General features: G+C 44.4%; 1 protein-coding gene across 2 annotated transcripts; it reads left to right on the top strand.

Annotated features, from left to right (window-relative positions):
• The first annotated feature begins 196 nt into the window (after window positions 1-196).
• On the top strand, window positions 197-10,404 carry MSANTD4 (Myb/SANT DNA binding domain containing 4 with coiled-coils). 2 transcript variants are annotated; one of them, XM_082330860.1, is made up of 3 exons: window positions 197-253; window positions 5,981-6,605; window positions 8,464-10,404. In XM_082330860.1, the coding sequence occupies exons 2-3, from the start codon at window positions 6,144-6,146 to the stop codon at window positions 9,037-9,039; spliced, it is 1,038 nt and encodes a 345-aa protein (XP_082186986.1). In that variant the 5' UTR covers window positions 197-253; window positions 5,981-6,143; the 3' UTR covers window positions 9,040-10,404. The 2 variants fall into 2 exon arrangements, with proteins under 2 accessions (XP_082186986.1, XP_082186987.1); XM_082330861.1 differs by lacking the exon at window positions 197-253 and adding an exon at window positions 2,952-2,985.
• The last annotated feature ends 14,551 nt before the right edge of the window (window positions 10,405-24,955 follow it).

Genomic DNA, 24,955 nt, shown 5'->3' with positions numbered 1-24,955 from the left:
CTGTAGCCAATGGGGCCCGGGGGCTGCGCACGGCGGCGGCCCCGCCGGGCGAGTTGTTGCCGCGCTCCGAGCGTACGTGGGGGACTCCGGGCCGCCGGGCGCGTCAGGGCGGCGAGGGGGCGGGGCGGAGGAGCAGCGGCGGCCGTGGCCCGCCAATAGGCGTGCGGGAAGGACTGACAGGCACGCAGCTCGGCCAATGGGAGGGCGGCGGTTGTTAAAGGGCCGGCGACCCGGAGGGGAGAGCTGGGCGCAGGTGAGCAGTTGGCGCGGCTCCCCGGGGACCCGGGCGGGGCGGGCAGGGGAGCGGGCCCGAGGCAGCCGCTTCCGCCGTGGGGCTGCTGCCCGCGCGGGGTGCAGGCGGCCCCCGGCCCCTTTGAGGGGGGAGCTGCGGAGCCCCGGCTCCTGAGGGCGGTGAGGCGGTTGCCGCCGTCCTCCTCGGCGGCCCGGCGGGGAGGCCGTCCTCTTCCTCCCGGGAGAGCCGCGGGGCCCCGCCGGCCCGCCTGCGGGCCACTTACCGGGGGGCTGCCGGCCTGCGGCGCGGGTGGGGGCCGCGGGCCCAGCTGCTGCCCGGGGCTCAGCCCGGCGGGGCTCGGGGAGGCGCCGGCCGGGGCCGCCGGCCCTGCCCTCGCCTCCTTTGTTGCCTTCCTCGGCCTCCCGCAGGGCTCCGTGCGCCTCCTGGCGGGCCCGGGCCCGCCCCGCCGCCCGGCGGCGAGGTCGCTGGCTGGGCCGGTGCGGAGCTGGGGGCCGGGCCTGCCTTCGCGCCGCCAAAGGCGCGGCCGGCGCGGCGGGGAGCCGTGCTGCCGCTCGCGGCCGCGGCGGTTTCGGGGGCTGGGGAGCTTTCGGCTGATGAATCTGTGGAGCCAACGGCCTGAGGCCGCGGCTGCTTCCCATCCTGGGTGCCGCCCCTCCGCCGCCCTCAGTTACCCTTGTAGGTGCTGTTGGCTCCCTTTAGCCCTTGCCGTTTCAGGTGCTGAAACCGCAAGCTCCTTGCGGGGAGGACTGCCCATTCGGTGACCTGTGTCCAGCAGCACCCGGGTCCTCCTGTGCTAAAGCCTCTCAGGACAAAAGCAGAAGTTGTTCTAAGCCAACATAGCCATCCGTTAGGAATCACATGCAAAGTTTTCTGGAAAGCCCTAGGCTTTAGTATCATGCAAAGATCATCAAACTCTCAAATTTTATTTTAAAAAAATATACGTAGCAGATCCTCCTGATTTAAAGGTATTTTTTCCTTCAGTCATAAACTCTGAAAGCCTTTTAAAAAAAGGCAAACCATCAAGGCATCAAACTTAAGAAAAAAAAGTAATGATTTTTGTAGAGAATAATTCAAGTTCAATGCTAGCAACAGTCCTTCAGTCCTGGATGGTTTTTGTTGGCTTGCTTGTTTTGTGGTTTTTGTTTGTTTTGTTGGTCCAACACGTGTTCCCACAACAATATGTGAGCAGGGGAGACACAGAGGCAGAATGGGGATGCCTTTGTCATTAAGTATGTCGAAGTTATTCAGTGTATCTGTGTTCTGTGTGTTTATGGGATGTTCAGTTTAGTTTTGCAATACTTGTTTTGTTTCAACTCTGGCAAATAGTTTGTGTTTCTTTAGTCCAGTGATGGGGACTTTCTTGACCCCACGTTCCTTCTGGCCTGACAGGGCTGCGTCAGACTCATAGCTCCATGTTGCCATCTTTCCTGGAAGACCCTTGAAAGCTTTCTGTTACCGTGTGACTGGAATTGTTTCTTTTTTTCTAGCCAGCATTTTGCATTTCTACCCAAACTGTGAAAATACGCATTTTGCATTTGCAGCTAGCACCATGCAGTATGATGGGGGCGTGACTGGTCGTGTAATGGGCTGTTTGCATCCTCTGTTGTTTCCCAGGGATCTCTGTCACTTGACCAGACTGCAGCTGTTCCTTGTCAGGTGACTGATGTCTTTGGTCAAGTGCCAGAAGTACTTTTGGTTGTATAGTTGAGAAGGAATTTTTTTCTTGCAGATGTCTTCTCTTACCTTCATAGTGGTGTAAGTGGCTTGATCTGACCAAAAGATTTTTTTTTTTTTTTTCCCCCCACCTCTGCTCTTATCTCCACATGCTGCTTCTGAGTGAACTGCCCATCTTCCCAACTGGCACACTCAGCAAATATTATTTGCTGTGGAATCCTCTGCAAAGGACACTAAAATGTGAGCAGTTACAGTGCTGATTTCAGAAAAACTGTCATGTCTACATACAGTTTTTTTCAAAATCTATGCATTTCATGCTTTAGACTTAATATCAAAGCAAAACTTAAACACGCTCTATGTTTTTTTAAGTCATGCCTTTCAAAACGGTGATAGGTTTGGGGTTCTTTTTATGTAACTATCTAGAATGTGTACAAATCCTAGCTTATTACCGTTCCTGTCCCTTACGCACCTTGAGCATGTAACGGTTCATTTTTCTGCATGAAAAAGTAATATCCTGGAGACCATCTAGCAATGTCAGAAAACAGAATATCCCAAACCTCAGCTTTAGTTAGATAATAATGCTTTTTAGTTAATATATCAGAAAGATGAACAGTCCCACAGTGGGGCTGATGTAACTCTGGAAGTCGATATGCTGTTAAGACAATTCATTAACACCCGTTTATATTAATAAGAAGGGAATTGTCTTTAATGAGGCAATACGCTTTCAAAAAGGAAAGAGTTAGAACAGGTAAGATGTACTTACCAATTGGAAGTTAATAGTCATGAGTTTTAAAATAGGTAAGCTTTGCTGCTCTTTTACTGGGAAATTCAGGGGCTTGTATCAGACACAAAAAAAAAAAGTCTAAAAGAAAACTTTACATAATAAAGGAACTGAATGCCAGTAGTTTCCAAGGTAGTAGTATAATCCTGAAAGGTTATGGGCTTGACTCATGGCATAAAATCCAAACCCAAGATTAGGCACTTCACAAAGAGTGGCTGAGGAGATCAGACAGGCGATGCACAACACCTGCGCAAGGAGCAGTGGGACTGACCCACAGGTAACCCGACATTTGTGTGTTTTGACTCGTGACCTTCTCTTGGAGCCATGATGAAAGCTTGGCTGACTGTCTACCGCATTCGTGTAGAATTATAGTTAGAAAATGATGTTGGAGAAAATTTGATTTGAAATCCCTTTTTTTGTTGTTGTTGTTTTCCTGTGATTGTGCCCACTTTATCCTGCTGTGCTAGCACTGAGAAATTTAGGGAGGGCCAGGGTAAATAGAGATGCCATATGAGTCTCTCAAATCCTGTGGTTCCCTGGTACTGGGGAATGACCAGAACCTTGTTCATTCCAGCTGGGGCTAAGTAAAGGACTTAGCCAGCGCATGTCTTGAGACAAAAGCGGCTGTGATTCAGCAAAAGTCTGATATTTAGGTACTTCAAGAGACAATTAAGTATCTACTAGTACTTTCAAGAGTTTGACCTATCCAATTGGCAAGTACTTGGGAAAGTCTAACCCATTTTTCCGTAGTTGGCAAAGTACTTGAATGTTCACTTAAGTACATGCTTAAAATAAAACATGTGAAATCTTACTGATTTCAATAAAAATAAGTGTGACCTTATAAATAGAGGTTCGGTGTCTTGGTAGTGACAAGTCAGAACTGCTACAATTCTTGTGGAACTTATGTAGTGTATAAAGACTCTGTGTAATTCCCTTTACCTTCTGGAAGACCAATTCAAAATGGATACCTCTGAATCTTTCACATGCACTCCCCACCCTGAGAACACGTAAGTGCAAATGTGTCTGTTTCTAAAGCCAGCCTGAAGATATGGGTACTTGGTCATTCCTCAGTAACCAGGAATCACAGCTTAATCTGTATCTTTATCAGTCCGGAATAATTGCATTATTAACAGAGAAGCTTCTAAAAGCGCTCTTAATGCGTTCTGTGTGCAGGTAGCTTTTCCAAAGAATTCTGCTTGGTCAGTTTTTAACAGTTAAAAAAAAAAACCAAACCAAACTTACACAAGGTAAACTTAGAATTTGATACAGAGGTCAAGAAAGTCAGTTGCCATAATAACAGAAAAGCACCAGCGGTATAATTTGCGTTTGAAAACCACAGCAAGTGCCAGATAAATTGATTTTCTGCCAGACAAGTCAATATGATGCTGCTACCTTGAAAGCCCAAGTATCTTTTCTTGGTAAACTTATAATAATGAAGGTTAAGGAGACGCTAAAAGATCAGATAAAAGGTCTCAGAGAAATTTTGTGTAATTCTAGCAGATCTGGTGCTGTGTTGTGGTATAGATCTGAGTTTTCAAACTGCAGCGTTTTTCCTATTTTAGTACTGGTTATGTCAAGTTAAGGGTCTACATTAAAGCAGTAGGTTATATATATTTTTTTTTTTTAAATAATTCCCTTTTCTCAGAAACCAATCAGTATTTTATTTTCAGAAGGGCAGGAAGTTCCACACATCTTAAGCAGCAACATGCAGCGTCCAGCTTGAGACTGAGGAGCCAGAAGTGCTGGTAGCTGCACGGGAGCAGTGCAGAGTGGTCCGTGCTGATACACGCCCGTGCTTTATGCAGTTGATTTCTTCTTGGGACTCGGTTTTGTGTATTTGCTCGCCTAGTAACCATCGGAAGTAAATGGATTCACAGCGAGGGCAATATTTTAAGGAGGAAAAGCAGTAAAGCAGTTACCTAAATGCAAAGTTTTACAAAATATTTGAGTCCAGCATGCTTACGTGTGGGGTATGAAAGAATGCTGCTTGATACGGAAAACTTTGTAAGTGAACCACTTATTTACAGTCAGTAGCACAGAGGAAATGAAGAATGATGTCTAAGCTATTCTGTGTATTATCCCCCACATGGAGAGTTTTGATGTAAGGTGCTGATGTGTATGTTTTAAACAAGTTTAGGAGAATAACAGGAGAAAAAAAAACTTGGACTTTAAGAATCCTGGCGGGGGGTTATTTAAGGATTCAGTCCATTAGTCAGTAGCAATCAAATATGTAATCTGTGAGCCATTTGCTTCAGGTGGACAAAATTCCATACTAGATAACTAGTGAACAAACGTAACAGCTTGAAAGTGTAAGTACTGTGTAGTGAATTGTTGGCCTACTTGGTGTAAAGCCTTTTAAACCTGCCTAAAGTGGTAGGTAACGTGGTACAAAAGAAAGGTCAAAATAAGTCTTAAGTTGGACCATTACCCAGCAGTCTGACCACGAACCTTTTTCATTCTCAGACCGTGCTTTCAATTCTTTCTTTTTTTTTTTTTTTTTTTTTTTGGGTAACATGGTCTATGATACACTCATCACTGCATTAATTGTCCTCTGTTTCTCCCGCTCAGACTTTGCCCGTTCTGTAGAGTTGCGTGCATTCTGTCAGGTGTGTTATGGGGCTTAGCTTTCTTTTCAGCATCAGGCCCAGGACCAGCTATTGCTGAGGGTAGAGGACTGGACATGCTTTCAACTTGTCATCCCATCTGACTTGAGGTGTTTTGCAGTGTGGGACGGATAGAGGAGGGCTTTACCATGGGCGTGTAATGGATTCTTCCTAAATCTGTGTGCTGTTAAAACCTCTTTAACTTCTCATATTAATCTACCTTTTTTTTCTTTTCTGGAAATGGTGTCTCATGTAAAATGTCTCAGAAATTTCAGTCCCCTAAGCATTTCATGTTTTTGAAGTAATGATATAACAATTTTAGCTTCTTTTGAAAATAATTGAATGTGTATGTCAAATTTCAGCCTTAAGCACATTGTGACTGGCAAAACTGTAAGAGTTGAAGGAAAATAGCTGTATTTTTGTAATGGAAATATCGACTCAGTGGTTTGTGACATGGATATATTAATGGATTTATAATTCATATGAGATTAGAGAAGGTATCTGTAGCTACTTTATATTGAGAGTGTATCAAAATGGTTTTCTTCTGTTGAGTGAATGATCAGTTCAAAATACGCGTTCCTTAAATGATGACTTAGGAATCAAGTTCGTTAAATGAAAATATGCAGTGTATACGTTGGAGATTTATGTTGTTTGCTTTTTTTCTCTTAGGAAGCCTGACAAATAGGAAACTACTACAAAGTGAAGAGAAAATTCACTTCACGAGAACTGAGCTCTGCTTTCATTGGCTTTTAAATTTCTGTTAATAACCGATTAGTGTCAGATCGTCTCTGTAGTCTGCTGTGGTGAAATTATTAGGTTAAAGCTGGAAAAAATGAAACAATTAAAAAGAAAAAGAAAAAGCAATTTTAGTGTTCAGGAAACTCAAACTCTCCTTAAGGAAATCAGAAAAAGGAGAGAAGTACTCTTTTCAAAGCAACTTAATACAACAATTAATGAGATGAAACGGAAAGCTTGGGAGGAAATAGCAGAGTGTGTAAATGCTGTAGGTGAAGGAGAGCAAAGAACAGGGACAGAAGTGAAAAGGCGATACCTTGACTGGAGAGCACTCATGAAGAGAAAACGTCTGAATGCAAACATCAAAGTAGTAGGTGCTGGGTTTCACCTTCCTTCATCCAATTTAGATGACTCTCTCAATGAAGACATGGATGAGAAAATGGGATTTGCAATTGAATCTAGTTTTGAATGGCAGAATATCACTGACTTCAGAGAAGCCGGTGGATCTTTAACAGAAATCAAAGTAGAAGAGGAAGAGGAGGATCCGCAGAATTTTGAAGTGAGTGACTGACGTACATTAGCTATATGCAATATGGCTTTCGTTTTGTTTCAGCATAAGGCTTTTTGCTGTGTTTCTTCCTAGCATCTGTTTCTGTTTTTTCTGAATGTGTGAACTGAAGAAGCTGTAGGAACAAATAGGTTTCAGAGAGATGGGATTCAAATCTAGCAACTTGCAACTGTGTGTAAGGTCTTGGATGTTGGTTATGAAATTGATATCCCTCAACTTTGAATGTGTATTTGCACATCTGTTTTCCATTTGCATGTGCCGTAGGTAAGAATTAGTTTAGTCAGTAGAACGCAAATACGCTGTTGAAGGAAACTGGTGATTTTAATACTGAGGCTGGCTGGCTGGCTGGCTGAACGGAGAAGAGAAATGCACCTCTTTTAACAAATGGAAGCATATGTTACCTGCAGGTACAGAAAGAAACAGAATGCTGTTTGTATTTCTTAAACCGAACCCAGAGGAGATGAAAACATTACTTGAGTAAGTCAGTCAGCCATTCCTGTCTGTGAGAATTTTAGTGTGAATTTGACAAGCAGCTGTGGGTCCTGTAGACAAGTTGTTACTCCTAGTAGTACCGTGACTGCCCTGGGGTAGGCAGCCAGCTGGAGAGAAGGCGAATGTTTGGATAGTTTTGTTGTACCTGTACAGATGTCTAGTTCTCCCTTCAAAAAAGGTTACTCAGACAGTTTTGGGTTGGGTTTTTGTTTTGGAGGGGGGAAGGCGGGGGAAGCAACTCCTGTCTTAGCTCAGTTGAGCTGTGTGCTGGGAAGAAATCCACGTAAGCTGTGAAATGGTAGTGAGCCTACTGTCTGACAGCTGCTGAGAACAGTGTCTGTCTGCTCTAATGCTGGAGGACTGGCAGCAGCTCTCGTTGCCTTAAGATTTTCTGATCCCCTCTCTTCCTCAGTTTGCCTTTCTTTTGCAGCGTACTTAGTGGGAGACAGTTACCCTTGTGTACTCTGAATTTGTAGCACGTAAGGGCTGTAATTCTGCACAAGTTGTTACAGTCCACCCAGAGCAATTGTCCTAACCACCTAGTCATCTGCATCATAAATAGCTTTACAGCAAATGTAATAATACAGAATGGGTTAAACAAGTCCTTATTTATTGACCCACTTCATACAGTTTGAAGGGTTAGGAGCATGTGAAAAATACCAGCGTTACATGTTTTGTAGAAGCGGAATCCTCAGGTTAGCAAAGGATGGGTTAGCTTACGTACCACATAGCCTATGGATCCAGCTGCTCTGATAAAGAATTAGTCACAACAAATTCCTAGGGGCTTACACAGAAGTCACCCAGCTATATGAAAAGTAAGAACCACATATGCTTTTTTTAGATCCAGTTTTCTCTCAGTGGTTCTGAATGCTCTATAATATCTATCGTGCAGTATTTTCTGTATCTTCTTGCATGTCCGCCGACAAGCTGATTTTGCGTTTTTCATGGCCAGATACTAATTGGTAGATAAAACGTGTTTCTCTGCATGTGTAATGGTAGAAAACAGTCTTTTGATCTAGCATAGTTCATAGAATACCTCAAGTTGGAAGGGACCCCTAAGGATCCTTGAGTCCAACTGCCCGCTCCTTGCAAGGACTACCTAAAAAACTGTTACCCTCGCAGTTCTCATCTGGTATTATACCAGTGGCATGTGACTGAAGAGATTGCATCATGATACACTCCGTTTCATAAAAATGACAAGAACTCAGTTAGTTCACAGCATGTGAGTTAAACAGTTCTGAGTAGCTTTTAAGATGAAAAAGCCCAGTATGTTCTTTTCAGTCAAGGTGTGTGTGATAGATTTAGTCTGGCATAAAGACTGGAATGTAATTCTTGTCTGTTGCGTTCCTCTCTGCAGTTTCCTATTGAGGAAGAAGAAGAAATTTTGTCATCCGTTCTGCCGGATTCGAAAAAGGAAAATGACCTACCAGACTTCCCCCACATTGAAGAGTTTGGAAATCTCAGCTCTGCTCAAGCTAGGCTCGCCTATGAAGATTCGCACTTGCTTATAAATCTGGAGAAGCAGAAGGTGGAGCTGGAGAAGCAGCGACTAGACATTGAGGCCGAAAGGCTGCAAGTAGAGAAGGAGCGCCTGCAAATTGAGAAAGAACGGTTGCGGCACGTTGACTTGGAGCGCGAGAGGCTTCAGCTTGAGAAGGAGCGTCTTCAGATTGAATGGGAGAAACTCAGGCTAGAGACTCTGCATGCCGATAAACCTGCCCTGGAAAATGACCTCGCCCAAACAGAGAAACCCATCATACAGCCTCTGGATCTAGAAACTGAAAAGTTAAAACTTGAAAAAGAACGTTTGCAGTTAGAGAAGGAGAGGCTGCAGTTCCTGAAGTTTGAGTCAGAGAAGCTGCAGATTGAGAAGGAACGCTTGCAGGTGGAGAAGGAGCGCCTTCGAATTCAGCGAGAGGGTCACTTGCAGTGAACTCCTTGACTGAAGTATCAACATTAGTGTTTTGATGTTTGTAAAATAGAGGTAGTTCTTTTCTTAATACTGAAACTGTCCTAGAGGCTTAACATTCTTCTGTTCAGAGTTGAATGTTGATGTTAAACTGAAAAAGGAAAAAAAAAAAAAAGGAAGAAAAAAAGAATGGTGCTCAATATGTCTGTGTGCCTACATAACTGAGCTTATGTGTGAAATTGCTTTTCAGTGTATCAGAACTAAGTGTTACGTTCTCTTGTCTTCAGTATTGTGTTGTGTTAGTTTGGTGTCCTCCTCTCATAGACACATTGAGAAGAAGCAAGGCTGAACCTTGTGCTTTTTTCACTGTACTAACAGTAAGGAAGGATCAGAATAATCAGTGTACGTTGTGAAGGCATGGTGCTGGTGCTAGCCTGCGCAGTAAATAAGTACAAGTTAGACAGAACACAATAACACAGTCACGATGCGATTGGTTCGTTAAACTAAGTTTCCCCTTTTTGTTTTTTTCCACCGCCGCAACTGGAAAAAGAGTTCAAGAATTATCTAAAAGTTAAAGTACAAGTTAAATTCACTGCAGTTGTGTTTACGGTTGTTCCATGGCTTGAACTGAATGGGGGTGCAGAAAGTAGTATTCTTCCTTTTGCATGGAGTGTTCATACTAGCTAAAGTCACACATCAACCATGCCTCCTATAAGCTGGACTGTTGGTTGCACCAGGTCATTAATAATGCGGTGTGGAATACAGCACCCGTCTTAGTATAGCACAGGGACGTACTGATTGATCAGGCTTGCTGTCCGAGGGGTCTGTGATGGCCCCCTGAAGTACATCGCTGGACCTGGTTTGTTCCTTGAGAGACAGTAGCTGGTGAGGGGAGCCTGGGGAGTGGAGGCGCAGAGGCTGAGCACAGACTCAGGAGCACTGAGCTTGACCATGACACTCCTGATGTTCGTTCTGCCTGGCCAGCACGGAGGTCACGTCTGCGAGGCAGCCAGAAGAGGCTTCTATGGCCGAGGCCATATCGTGTGTTTTAGTTAGACAAAGGGAAATGGTCGGTGCTGAAGGCTGTCAGTATTTTTCATAAGCAATGCATTCATTTAAAATAATAAAAAAAAAAAAGGAAGCTTTCTATTATTTTGTATGTGTTTAAATCCCACCTGAGCCAGACTTCACATTTCTCATCTTTCTGCAAGTAACTATCTTTTGTTGACTCCATTTGAAACTTAGGACTATGCGAATACTAAATTGGAATATAGGTTGAGTGACTTACATGGATTCTTGTGCAAGTAAATATATTTATACCACTACAGGACTACTTTTATTCTGCAAAGAAAATGTTATTTTTTTATTACTGAAACAAGTGTGCTTCTACAGTGGAAATAAATTTGACTACTACAACCCGAAATTGCTCTTGAGACTGTGTGTCTTCACAGAGAAGCAGGGCTAGGTACAAAGAGGAACCTGGGTACTCAACACAGCAGCACCCCAAAGTTGCGGGTGCCTGTACTCCCTGTGTAGTAAATGGGAGAGATGAGGCGTCTCAAAGTCGGACTTCAACCACCCAGCACTTGACTGGAGAAAGGCAAAAGGAAGGAGACACAAACCAGCTGGGCAGGAACGGACGCGGGCTGGACGCCAGGTGCCCCCCAAAGCCGCGCTATCACTCCCCTCCACAGCTGGACAGGGGAGAGAAAATCTAACGAAAGGCTCGTGGGTCGAGATAAGGACAGGGAGAGGTCACTCACCAGTTACTGTCATGGGCAAAACAGACGCAACTTGGGGAAATTAATTTTTTGCCAATCAAAGTCAGGATAATGACAAATAAAACCAAGTCTTGAAACACCTTCTCCCTGCCCCGCCCTTCTTCCTGGGCTTAACTTTACTCTTGATTTTCTCTACCTTCTGCCCCGCAGCGGTGCAGGGGGACGGGGAATGGGGTTGTGGTCACTTCATCACATGTTGTCTCTGCCGCTCCTTCCTCCTCAGGGGAGGACTCCTCGCACTCTTCCCCTGCTCCAGCGTGGGGTCCCTCCCACGGGAGACAGTCCTCCACAAACTTCTCCATCGTGAGTCCTTCTCACGGGCTGCAGCTCTTCACAGACTGCTCCAATGTGGGTCCCTTCCACGGGGTGCAGTCCTTCAGGAACAGACTGCTCCAGTGGGGTCACAAGCCCTGCCAGCAAACCTGCTCCAGCCTGGGCTCCTCTCTCCATGGCTCCACAGGTCCTGCCCGGAGCCTGCTCCAGCACGGGCTTCCCCTGGGGTCAGATCCTCCTTCGGACATCCACCTGCTCCGGTGTGGGGTCCTCCAGGGGCTGCAGGTGGATATCTGCTCCACCGTTACCCTCCATGGGCTGCAGGGGGACAGCCTGCCTCACTGTGGTCTTCCCCCCAGGCTGCAGGGGAATCTCTGCTCCGGTGCCTGGAGCTCCTCCTGCCCTCCTTCGTCACTGACCTTGGTGTGTGCAGTTCCTCTCGCATATTCTCACTCGAGCTGCAGTTGCTGTTGTGCAGAAAACTTTTTCCCCTTCTTAAATATGTTATCCCAGAGGCGCTACCACCGTCGCTGATGGGCTTGGCCTTGGCCAGTGGCTGGTCCATCTTGGAGCTGGCTGGCGTTGGCTCTGTCGGGCATAGGGGAAGCTTCCAGCAGCTTCTCACAGAAGCCACCCCTGTAGCCCCTCCACTACCAAAACCTTTCCGCACAAACCCAGTACACTGAAATAAAGTGGCAAATTTTCAGCTGCCTGATACATATCAACCACATTTATATTAAAAACAGCTTTCTGTGCCCATTACCATTTTGTCTTGATTTTGAGAGATTACTTATCTTTCCCTTTCAAAACAAGAGAGAGACAGAATTCAGGAAGTTTTTCAGGATTGCCTGGTGCATAGAGCATTTACCCAGAGAGTGGGCTAACTTGGATTTCATGATCACTGTATCCTGAGGTGACCAACTTTCCAGATAACTATTCTGACTGGCAAACAGGGTGAGTAGGAACAAGGGGCAACATAGCCAGGCGTGCAAGAGGTAGTGACCAGAAGGACCAAGCGCGGACAGATAACCTTCCTATGGTCTTGTCTGTAAGAAGTACTTGGCCAGGAAGGAGCAGTTAGTTAGGCCGCTGCTTGGTACCGGCACCTCTGTCTTCATGCTCAACGCCGGTTGAATGACTTCACCATTAGGATAATGGTTTGTATTTCACATTGGACATCTTGGGAATTATGCCCCAAGAGCATTAAAGGTCTGGGGGAGGGGGGAAATAAATAAATAAATCGGAAGCATTTCTGAATTCTGAATCATTTCAGAAATTTGAACACTTCTCCAAATGTGAATAGAGCTGCATGCAAGCAATTATTTCTTCTAGCAACTACTCAGCCTCCTAGGGAAGTGATGCATCCTTTGGTTATACAAAACCTCTTGGAAAATACTGAATGATGAAATTAAGTATCGTCATAAATCACTGAAAATACAGTTTCAACATAAAATTTAGAGAAAATTACAGAGTTTAATACCTCAATTTTATAGCTTGCTTTTTTCATACCAAAATTGCAGTCATTTTGTGGTAATTTGAATTTAAATGTCACCTTTTTAAATACTAATCTGCAAGCTCTTAAACCTTAATTGCTTGATTTACCAACCTGGGATCCTGACAGCAAAGCCTAAGGGCAAGATTTGGGCCATGTAAATGTCACCAAAGTCAGGACATACGTGTGAATTCAGTTCCTCTGCTAGAGAGGGAGAGATTTTGGACTCCTGCTTGAAAGGAGGGCCTGTGACTGTAAAGTGATAAGCGACGTTTCCAGACTGGGAAGAGTTTTAAGACAAGGTGCAAACCACGCACGTACGGAGGAAGAGGCAAGTATTTGGAGAAAGAAAAAGGAGAGGTGTGAAGATCAAACACTGAGCAAGAGGGAAGGCGGGTGAAGCTGGCGACAGATAAAAGAGAGTGCTGGAAATATCGCCAGTGGTCACTGCAAACTGCTTTCTCAAGGTTCGGTCTGATGCACCGATGTCAGATCTCACGGCTCTGTGGACTCTGACGGGAACGCATGAACGGGGAAGGCGAGGGCCGAAGCACGGCCTGAGGTGCAGCAGGCAGTTTTGCAGGCGCTGCGAAAGGCGGCAGGCTCGCGCGCTCCGTGCACGCATGTGGTTTCCTGTGCTGCAGCAGGAGCGTGCACCGGGACCTTCATAAACGCCATCATGTCCACTCCTCCATGAAGGGTTTTCTAGTCAGTAATTTTAGGGCCAGAAGGCCAAATAACAAAGGTAAACTAAAGGCTACCTCCGAGAGTTTCTCGCTGTCTTAGGGATGGGTCCCACCAATTTGTGCCTGGCTAGGACGTTAATGGAGAGAAGCAGCGTGCGTCCAGGTGTTTTCACCGTGCAGTTTGGAGACAGACTGGCTAACACTTACCAGTGCCCTAACAACAGCCAGAGAAGGTGATAGGGTAAGGTTGTAAATGTGGTCCCCAAGAAGAGCCCAGGACAAACAGCGGCCGCGCTCCCAACAGGACACACCTGAGAAAGCGCGGTAAGATTCAAAGGCCACTTCATTTCCTTGAGTAAGGGATCCTGCCTTATTTCTGGGCCATTTTGAGCAACTTTCACTGTGCATAAAGAGATGCTGCAGGCAATGTATACACAAGGTATAAAATATTTATTTATTAAGGCAAAGAAGAGATGGTTAGGATTTAATAAAGCTATCAGACTAAGCATTAGTAGCCTCATTACCTCGAGGCATCTTTGCTGGCCGGGCAGGCATCACCCAGGAGAGGAAGGGCTCCCCAGCATAGCTCCCTGGTGGTGCTGAGTTGCCGTCTTCTGAGGGTTGGTTTTTTTCTTTTCTTACTTTGGGATTTCTTAATCTTTCCACGTTGGTAGATTTTTTCCCCCCTTAAATCCTCAAAGTGCTACTGACATCTGTCTCAACAACCCTAGCTCCGTCTGTAGAGACCTTATCTTGCTTGCCTCTTCTCTACAAACTTTCTGAGCTTTTTCTCACAACTTCACAATTTTCCCATTGGCGTGAGTCACGGCGAGGCAGCTGGGCTGTGCTGGGCCCTGGATTAAGGACGTGGCGAGGAGGCTACACGTTTACCTGTGGAGTTGATTGGACCCATCCAAAAACTGTGAACTTTCCCAAGTAGAGCATAGGGCTCTTGGTTACATCAGGCTATTTGCCAGCTGCCTGGTGGTAAAAGTGCCCAAAACACTGCTGCTGCTTGAGGTATTTGGATAATCTAGGGCTGGATGTTGTATGTATGCATCATCTTGAAATGGACAAAAATCTGTCAGGTGCCCTTTCAAAATGTAGCTGAATGATGTTCACATATTTTTTCCCCTCCCCCAAAAAGAAGTTTCTAAATCTGTCAGATAAAATCCCCCTTGCAAGTGGGAGCAGAGGCTGATAACTCACATTTCTTTGCCTTTTCATAGAACTTTTGAGGCAGTTGCCACAAAAGAGCATCAGCAACATCACCTGCCTCTCCAGCTCACACGCCCCCAGAAGCTCCCCTCAGAAAGGCACGGAGTGTTCCAAGGAGACGGAGTCAGATCCAGGGCTGATATTTCACAAACACAAAAATACCCTCAAAAATCCTACTCCATGTCAATCAGGGGCCTTGACAGAAGTGATAGGTGGGAGAAGAGGGAGGAGGAAAGACTGATTTTTCCCTATTGTTGCTGAAATCAATTAGTGAATTTAAGCCAGAGGGTGTCAGAAAATGCCACCAAATGCAATGGTGTTCACTTTTTCTTTTTTCCTTTTCCTTTTCCTTTTCCTTTTCCTTTTCCTTTTCCTTTTCCTTTTCCTTTTCCTTTTCCTTTTCCTTTTTTTTATTGTCCTTTTCCTTTTCCTTTTTTTTCTTTCTTTTTCTTTTTCTTTTTCTTTTTCTTTTTCTTTTTCTTTTTCTTTTTCTTTTTCTTTTTCTTTTTCTTTTTCTTTTTCTTTTTCTTTTTCTTTTTCTTTTTCTTTTTCTCTTTCTCTTTCTTTTTCTTTTCCTTTTCCTTTTCCTTTTCCTTTTCCTTTTTCTTTTCCTTTTTCTTTTCCTTTTCCTTTTCCTTTTCCTTTTCCTTTTCCTTTTCCTTTTCCTTTTCCTTTTCCTTTTCCTTTTCCTTTTCCTTTTTCCTTTTCCTTTTCCTTTTCCTTTTCCTTTTCCTTTTCCTTTTCCTTTTTTCCTTTTTTCCTTTTTTCTCTTTCTCTTTTTTTCCTTTTCGTTTTCTGTTCTCCTTTCCCTTTCCCCTTTCCTCTTTCCCTTTCCCTTTTTCTCTTTCTCTTTTTCCTTTTCCCTTTCCCTTTCCCTTCCCTTTTCCCTTTTCCTTTCCCTTTCCCTTTCCCTTTCCCTTTCCCTTTCCCTTTCCCTTTCCCTTTCCCTTTCCCTTTCCCTTTCCCTCTCCCCCTCCCTCTCCCTCTCCCCCTCCCCCTCCCTCTCCCTTTCCCTTCTTTTTCTTTTTTTTAGAGTTAAATGTAATCTTGCAATCTGATGAATGGCAAAAGCTAGACTTAATACAGAAGATTGCTTAAGGCCCTGTGGAGGTTCTCATCTCACAGGTTGTCATTCCTCCCTTGTTGACTTAGGACTTAGAAGAATTAGTAACCCCAAGCATGCACCCTGTTCCTCCCATGCTCAAAGCGCTTTGAAACATGATCCAGCTCAGCTCAAGTGTCCCTTATCTCATTGCTCAGAGGTCAGGAAAAGACTGTTTTTCCCTGCTCCACTCTCCTCCAGGCTGTCACCCTGCCTCCTTGCATGTTCCCAGTCTCTGCTTCACCTTCTGTCTTGCACTTCTCTGCCTTCATCTAGCCCAGAAATTTCTGGGGTGCTTGTTCACTTTGATGTCCATACCTCCACATGACGCTGATTTGCTCTCTATTCAATTTTGATATCTATCCATTCGCATGACACTGACTTGGCTCTGTATTAAAATGGAACGTGAGAAAGCAACAGTCCCTGGTCGCTGTCTGACTCCCACTGACTTTCCAGAGAGGCCTGATGGTGATATATTCTCCCCTTTTCCTTCTGTGGAGAAGTAAAGGTAAGGCTCTCTCTTTTCCCATCCAATTTGAGCAAGAAGAATGACAGGTATTAAAGCACCAACCAGAAGGAATGGATCAAAGAACTGGGTTTACTTAGTCAAGAAAAGAGGGACTGAGGGGAGACATAACAGCCTTTAAATATGTGAAAACTGCAGGAAATTATCTGCTTTTTGTGCCCACTGCCAGTGAGACAAGGAAGAATAAGCCTAAATTGCAGCTGTGGCTGCCTGGACTAGCCATGAGGGAGAAGGCTGGTCAGGATGTGAAGGGCTGGACTAGATGTCCAGGGAAGCTGTATGATCTCCATCGTTCAGCAATTTTAAAAATACGTTTGGCAAATGTGAAGAGTGATACAGATACTGTCCTCCACCGATATTTCCCACGATGCCATGAACAGGAGCAACAAGAGTATACACTGCTTCTCCTGCTTGTCTTTCCTATTTCTCCGTGCCATCAGGTTGCAGGCTGGCTTCCCTTGAAGTTTTGTCTTGTGAAAAGATACGTTAGCTACGCAGTGCTTACATAAGATGCTGCCTTTGCTTTTCTGACCTGCATTTGTTTCCTAGGCTCAGCCAGCTCCAGTGTGTTATTCGAGCACATCCCCGTGGATGGGGAGGGCTGTTCCTGGGAAGCCGTGGAAGAGGCGGCATGGCTGTTTGGCTCAGGGCTCAGCCATTTTGCACTGGGAGCCCTGCTCCTGCTCAGCATCGTGTGTGTGGCACAGGGAGTCCTGTCAAGGTGCCAGTTCGGCTGTGCCCCAGTCAGCTTCTCGCCTCTGAAAACATCCAGTAGCTCTTTCACGGCTCAGCATTTCTCTACCAGGTTTGTACCATCTCCTGTATTTCTGCACCCCATGAACTTCCAGACTGGAAAACCTGCCCCTCCAAGGTCATGAGCAGTCACATAGCCCAGGACAGGCAAAAAGACGATCAGTCCCGGGATTGGTTCTCAATAACACAGCGTGCTGTAAATTTTTGCCTATGGTGTTCAAATAGCAGACCATGCTACAAGCTGTGGCTTGGCACTCTACCTTTCACTCATCTTTTCCATCGCTTGTCTAAATGTTAGGCTTTTTATGGCAATATTCCTTCCCAGAGGCTAAAAATGGTGAACAAGCAGACCCTCCAGTAGCATGCCTATACCAGGGGGCTTTTCCAGCGCCAGGGCTACCTCACCCATTGAATGGAGAGCTGCACAAGCTGCTGCCCCAGCTGTGACTGCTCACCCACAGAGCTCTTGCTGACAGCAGATGGCAGAAGGGGCTTGGTGGGCACCATGCTCTGACATGGGAAAGGCTGGACCTGCTTACTTCAAGTGTGTATTTGTTTTCATGAATCTCCAACTTGGCATTAGGCTGTCAGCTTGTGAAGAGCTGTATTACGCAGTACCCATGCTATCCAGAAACCAGAGCAAGAACCAGGGGCCTTTGAGTAGTCCACAGCAAGTGTATGAACACATAAACCTGATTTTAAAAGCTAGCAGTGTGAGAGCAGCAGCAGCAACTATGGCCTCCAACAAACCTGGGTTTCACTGGAAGTCTAAATCCCTGCATCACTCAGGCACTGTTGAAGTTTGCAGCTAACATTAAGATAAAACATGTGGGACAGATTCCTCCATATGTTAGCGGGTTTGTTTTGCATCAGTGACTCAGAAAGTTTGTAGCTGGTATCAGGACTACAGAAAGATTTTAATCCAGGCCAAAAAAAAAAAAAAAAAAAAAAAGATTGCATTTTAAAATAAATGCCCAACTTTTTTTGTTTCCATATAATCAACTCATTTGAAGACGTGTGCTCCAGGCAAATAAGAGGAGGAAGGCAGGGAAGAATGCCTTCAGTACTGACTTGGGGCAATTTAGAGTACTTCATAACTTACTCTTCATAATTTCCTTTCATTCTTTTTTTGGCTAATTTATACCAAAACAATGATTTTTTCAAACCACTAGTTAGGCCACCAGTGCTTTTGGCTCGGTCTCACCCGATGATCTTGCAGCGATGCTGTGATCTAGACATTTGTGTAGTGCTGGGCGATGTGACTGCAGCAGCTTTTGCCCCCAACTCATCGTTTTTCCTTCCTGGTCTCTTAAAGCAAAATATCCCGATGCTAGGTCACAGTTACCATGCCAATGAATGCAACAGTTCTTAGCCATCAGAAAACATATTAGAAAAAAATAGGTCCACTGACACAACACCAGAAGAAGCCCTTTTCATGCACTGCACATAATCCTTTTAAACTTGACCTACTTTAGAGGACACTTCCATCCTCTCCTTTTGCAGTTTATTAAGAATACCATTGTTATTTTCTGTTACAGTTTTACTGTTTTTAATTTCCCTACTTCACACTATCAGTAGTTTTATTCTACACATTAGCAGACCGTGGAATACCTTGCCTTGTTACTTCCATACTTTCTAATTGCAACACTCCATCATTAGTCAACTGGTTCATAATGTGGAAGGCAAAGTTGCTATTTCATTTCATGCTATATAATACAATGCTTCTGGTTCAGTAATTACATTGTGCCAGACTTGTGATCAATCCTGAGATAGCTCACTCTTGATGGATAGCCCCATCACGAGTGTATAAGAGTTAAAGGAAGAAGCAAATTTTTAATTTTGCTCCTCTGTCAATTTAGCTACTTGAACACTGCTTTTCAGACCAATATTTATCTCACTGAGATAGGAAGAGATTACAGAAATGAGAACTTAAAAGAGAGAACTGAAGTTTGAAAAGCATTTTCTAAAGTTTTGGTTTGCAAAACAGGAAAGATATAAATTAGACGTTCTTCCACGGAAAGCTATTGTGTATTACTCTGTTAATGGAGTGCAAATCTTTTAGTCACCTGTTTAATGTACTGAAGAAAACCATTACCTGCTTCTCATAATAATTCCAAGGATTATGTGAAATGAGCTGATGATCTTACTTACTACTACTGCTCAGTACTCGGCCCGTGAAAAAAAATAATTTCTGAAGGTTTTCTGCTCACTCATAGGAGTGTTTGTGAGTCAAACAATTTTCTGAAGTGGCAGCCAACTTTCAAACAGTTGTAGGATATAGGAAATATCTTGTCCTAACAGAGGAAGAATTGCAAATATGGGGTCCAAGGGTGCAACACGGGTCGCAAGAACAGCCAGGACAGCCACGCCAAGCAAGTAAGAGTGGAGAGAGCTATAGCCTTTATGGACAAGTGACTACCTAGTGCCCTGAGGTTACAGCAGAGGAAAGTTTGATCCTAGTAGGGCATGTTTACACTTTTCCGAGAAGCACCTGCTGGAGGCCAATTTCAAGGACAGAATTTCTGGCCAGATGGACTGTTGCTTTGGTTCAATAAAGCAATGTTTATGTTCTTGCGTATCTTTATAGAATTGCATGACATGAGGGCAAAACCTGTAGGTGAAATATTCCTATTTCTGTAACAAAATTCTCTTGTCTTCATTGCTCTTTGACTTTTGCACAGGGCTACACCTTGGACTTTTCCATCTTACTTGCTATCTGCCATCCTTTTAATATATCATCCTTCCTCCAAGGACTAGCAGTGAGATCCCACCAGTCAGAAATAAGAGAGTTAAAAATGCTTCAGAAACCCCGAGCTGAGGTACCCTGAAAGGGGTTTGGTCATCTCACCAAAGCAAGGTGAGGCGGCTCTGTCTGCAAAATGTGTCAGGGTCATTTTATATCCAAAACCCTGGAAAAGGTCTGAGGTTCAGCGTTCAGTCATAGAGCTGGGTAGAAGTTCAAGGGAGAGAGGGCAACAGGAGGACTAGACTGGTAAGGCAGGTAGTACACACTCTGCTGTGACAATGGATATAAAAAAAGCTGAAAGCAGTTAACTATGATACTTAAAACAAGTAGAGAGAGATGGAAATGGGGAAACTGGGCAACAGACGAGAGCATCCTGGGTGGACAGAGGGTGGCTGCCTGCCTCCACCACCTCCTCCTCTTCCTCAAGATGAAGCAATACAGCATCGCTTTGCGTTTTCCACTAAAGCAGCTCTTCCCTGCACCCCCTTACATGGCAGATGAGCAAAACCAACATGCAAAGCCAGCAGTAATGATAAAAGAACAGCAACATAAAAACAACAGATGAGGAATCAGAGAACAGAGGTGGAGTCATTAAGTGAATACCAGGGACACAGGTGAAGGGCGAGAATGACAGCGGCTACAGAATTTATAGCATCTTACCTTTCTTCTTGGCTCTCCAGGACCAATATGCTTTTCTATCAATTCAGGTATTCAATTGACTTTTAAATGGACACGTCACTATGATTTTATACTTGTTATTAACACAGAGGTCTTTTAGTTGAAAGACTCCAGGTTGTTTACAAGCACAGGAAACTGCTCCACCCGAGAGGATTCAGGAGAAATGCTGTGAAGACAGATCAATTGATCAGTCACTCCATTTCTGGTATGCATCTCTTTGTACTAGTGCAGCAAAATAGCAATTAAGAAAGTAAAAACACAGCAGAAAAAGTGGGAAAATTAAATATACAAAGCTGAAGAGATGAATTGTTAATTTTCCCAGGCCTGGGTTCAGATATGCTGAATGAGAACCATATTTTAGCCCACTGGCACCTTGAGCACTTGCAGAGCTGAGGACCGTTTGGTGGTCCCTCCCTGGGGAACATGCCACAGGATTTCTGGAGAGGACCTGAGAGCTCAGGAGGTGAAAGCAGGATGGTGGCCCGCGGCAGCAGAGAGACCTGGGGAGGATGAGGGTCCTTAACCCTGGGATCCCAGGGACCAGTCTGTGTCCAAGCCTGAGCAGCTGGGGGAGGAGGAGAGAGAGGATCAGCCTCCCCCTGAGCTGTGACTGTCCACTTCCAAGTGCCCAAATCTTTAAAGAATTGCACAAAAGATAGAAGGGAAAAAAAACAGATATAAGAGGTGTTATTCTTTTGTATTGGTTTTAACAGAGAAAAAAATCTCAGAGCTAAGTGCAGGAGACAAAAATGGACCAATCTAATGAAAGCATTAAAAGAAAAATCTCTGGTTTTATTGTTTGATTGTATGGGTGTTTCTGCTGCTTTTCAAGACCTGCACAGGGAGTGGACAGGAGTACAGCTGCTTTTAGGCATGTGCAGATCTCCCTTCAGATACCTCCCAGAGCACTGGCACACTGTCTGCTCTAGGGCTGGTGGCTGGTGCACTAATGGCTTTCTAAATCACTCAGAGCAGACTATAGCTAAGACAACTAGCACTGTTTCTTTTAGAAGCTGGTGCTGGAGAGATCTTTTGGCAAAAATATAGAGGAGAAATTGTGGGCTAATCCAGAATGGTATCTAGGAAAGCTCTTACTCTTAACAGACAAGCTAAGGGTTGTCACTGACCTCTGAGCTGTCTCGGACTGAAAAAACAGCATTTCTGTAGAGGAAAATATGCATTGTCACATACTTTTCTAAGAACTGATTTGTATTTGACCTTATATGTAAGATCTAGCTAATCTAAATCTTTAACCATAGATCATCTTGACAACAAAATATTTTTTGGAAGCAATTCTTTTAGAGGCAGAAGTGAACACAAATACTTTCCCTACTTCATTCTTATCACAAAAGGACCCTTCCTGTGAATCAAAGTGCACATGGCGGCTCCTCCTCCTTCCTGGAGCCCGCCAGCTTCCCTTCCTTCAAATTGTTTTCCCATCTGCAGTATTTATAATAATTGCAATGTTTCTGCAAGAAGGAGACAAGACTGTTTATTTAGGAGGATGTACTCAGAAGCTTGTCTGTTTAGCTGGACTGTTTGCTAGAAAAGAAAATTCAGTCTATTAGAAGATGCCAGCTTTTATTCAGGATGAGCAAACCCATTGAGAAAATAAGTCCCTTGTGCCCTCTTCACACTGTCCCTTTTGATACATGAGCATTGTTAAGTTGAGTAGTTCATATGTTTATTCTTTTTGTAGAAAAGAGTTATTTCCTGTAGAACAAAACTCTTTGTGGGAAAGACAGAAATTGAGCTCTGTGAGCTTCAGTTCACAGCTTTTCATCCAAGAGTTCAGAAAGAGGTTAGGGGAAGCACAAAAGCAGTGCAAGTGGAGCAGACTTTAAAAAGTCTCCTCCCGAACCCCCTCTGCCACTGCCAAAGGGAAGGGAGCAACCTCCAGGCAGACTTGATCTGCCACCATCCCTTGGGGTCAGCAGGACCCTCTACATGGCATGACCAGCACTGTGCTAATGTCCTCACCATTGCCTGGACCAAGGGAAGCTCAGAGTACTCAGTAGTGTCTCTACTGCTCTTCAGTTGATGGAGATATGAACAGGAAAGTGTGTGTGTGCACGTTCGCATATATCCCAAAGGAGGTTTAGGAGAATACAGGTTCTGATGGAGATGGACCCCATGGACCCCAGGATAAGAGCTGCCCCTCAGCCCACGGGTGATGCAGATGAACACTTCTCCAGTGTGCTGACATGCTCTTATCCACATGCATACTACAAATCCGACACACATGATGTTTTTGGTTGGGTGACATTCATCAGTGGGAGGGAAGGAGGTGGTTGTTTTTCTTAATTATTCTTGTCCAGTGTAGCACAAGCAGTCTGGGTCCTGTGGCAGGGGGTTTTCCCATCTGCTGCACAGCCTCCCCACCATTGCTGTGCTTCTGTAACTGGAGCTAGAGAAGAAGAAGAGGGTAGAGAGCAAGGACAGTTGGAGAATTCAGAGATACTCTGAAGAAAAGACCAAATTAATAATACTAGCAACTCCTAAGGAAATTTAAAGCACTTATCCCTATCTACTGACCAAGAGACCATCATGGGCACTGATTCAAAGTCTCCTAAGGAAAAAAAAAAAAAAAAAAGCAAAAAAAAAAGCCTTTTGAGACTGAAAAAAGAAAGGAAGAAGCAAGATCCTTTGCTAAGAACTGTTTCTACTGGTTATTCAAACTGGTTGGATGAGACTGAACTAAATAGATTTTAGGCTGAAATTGTTCCTCCAAAAGTAATGGTGAACTTTCATGGTGAGACTCTCAGAAAATTAGGGGTGCACCCAAGGAAAAGGAAATCTTATAACTGGAAGGGTGGGATGGAGCTGCTCAGGTTTCTTGCGTAGCACATTTCCCTGCCAGAATATTTCTTGTCAAAGGCCTGGGATATGGGACTGTCCTGGGATGAGTGTCTGAGATAAGTGAGTAAGTCCAGAATTGTAGCAGATACAGTTTATGTGGCACAACTTCTGATGTCATTGTTTAGAGTTAATTTTAATTTGATAGCTAGAAATGGATACCAGAAAGCAAATTTCAGTACAACAGATACAAATGGGGCACTTTGAGACTGTATTTGCAGGTGAACCAATGTCTTCCCATCAAGCTTGTTTTCTGACAGTCTCTTTGTTTTTTCAAAATGTGAATTCCATGACGATCTTTTTAATCTTGCATTTTCATTGGAAATATTTGTTCTAGCCTTATCTCTGCGCCTTTGTCATTGTTATAAAAAAATTCAATCAAATTGGAGTTCAAACTGAAGTTTTAAATTCTTTTTTAAATCAGTGTAATGAGACAGGGAGTAAAACTGAAGTGTGCTGTTCAGATTTCCCAAACCTCAGATGCAATGGCTGCCTGCATAATTTCTGCCCAATATACAGATTTTTTTATACTGGAGAAGTAAGGGAAATAATAGACACTGAGCAAAAGGAGGAGAAATGGTAGGAACTTGTTTTAAACAAGTATTAAAGGGAAGAATAACAAGGGATTTGTGAGAACTGAAATCAAATGCCTCCAAAGTCTGGATATTTAAATTTAGCATTTTTGGCTTGCTCCTCAAATAGCACTACCATGAATCTCTGCAACTCTATGGGATACCCATAGGTGGTGGGAATCTTCATGGACAAACAGGTTTGCATGAGCTGAACATATTTATGTCAGCAGCAGAAAGAATGGCTCAAATCAATTCTCAGTGCAGTCCCCTTCTGTGGCTTCCCATAGAGCTGCACCAAAGCTCGACAACATCGCCAAACTGACTCAACAGGGTTACAAATGCACAGACAACCTCATCACAGAAACACCAGGCAGTTCATCTCTGGAAGCACAACAGAGGATGCAAAGACTGAAGGAGAATGATAACTGAGATATGGCTTTCTCTGCTTGGCTGATGCCAAGACGTACTGGTGAGATCTGAGGGTAGCCAGCACTGCTATTGCCTGTGCAATATTTTTCCGAGGGTTACACAAGAAATTTCAGTTTCAAAGGGGGTGTGTCTGATAAGTTTCAGCAGCTCTCACGTATTCTGCAACCCCCCCACCAACCCCTATGTACCATGCTACTGATATATACAAAGTACAGCAGCCAAGAAACTTTTTGTCCTTTTTTTTTGTATGTGTGGGTATATAGGAAATCATCCAAAAGAAATCAAATTAAGAAATGCATCACCAATTATCAAATATACATAAATTAATCTTTTGTGCCTCAAATACCAATTCAGAGGACACATTCACCTACTCATCACATTTCCCACTGAAATTAACAGAATAAGGTTGTAGGCCCATGAGGAGTAGGCAGGGAAAAAGCCACCATATGTTTGCTGTAGCATGTGATAATAACTCACTGCTGAGTGGGGTCGGGCTCTCATCCCACCTTGTTCTCCCTCCAACAGTATGTGGCTGCCCTGGATTTGGGTGGCTGTGTTGCTCCAGGATCAGCTCTGGGGAGAAAACCTGTCCCAGGGGTCCTGGGTGGGAACTTGGCTTCATACTTTTCTCCCCTGAGTGTCCATCCAAGGCTGGTGGCCAGTCTTGCTGAGGGAAAGGTAGGGCAGATGGGAGTATCCCTTCACGTGGGTTACAGCTGGGACAGCAAACCTGCCATGCCCCCGAAGAGAGAAACAGGCAGATCTACAACTGAATAAAGGCAAGGCAGAGGAGTTTTCTGTCTTCACCTGCACACATCTGAATGGATT

Source organism: Platalea leucorodia (genome assembly GCF_965183815.1).
Source record: "Platalea leucorodia genome assembly, chromosome: 2".
Classification (NCBI taxonomy): Eukaryota; Metazoa; Chordata; class Aves; order Pelecaniformes; family Threskiornithidae; genus Platalea; species Platalea leucorodia.
Note: the sequence above shows the minus strand (reverse complement) of the source record. Positions and strands in the feature narration are given on the sequence as shown.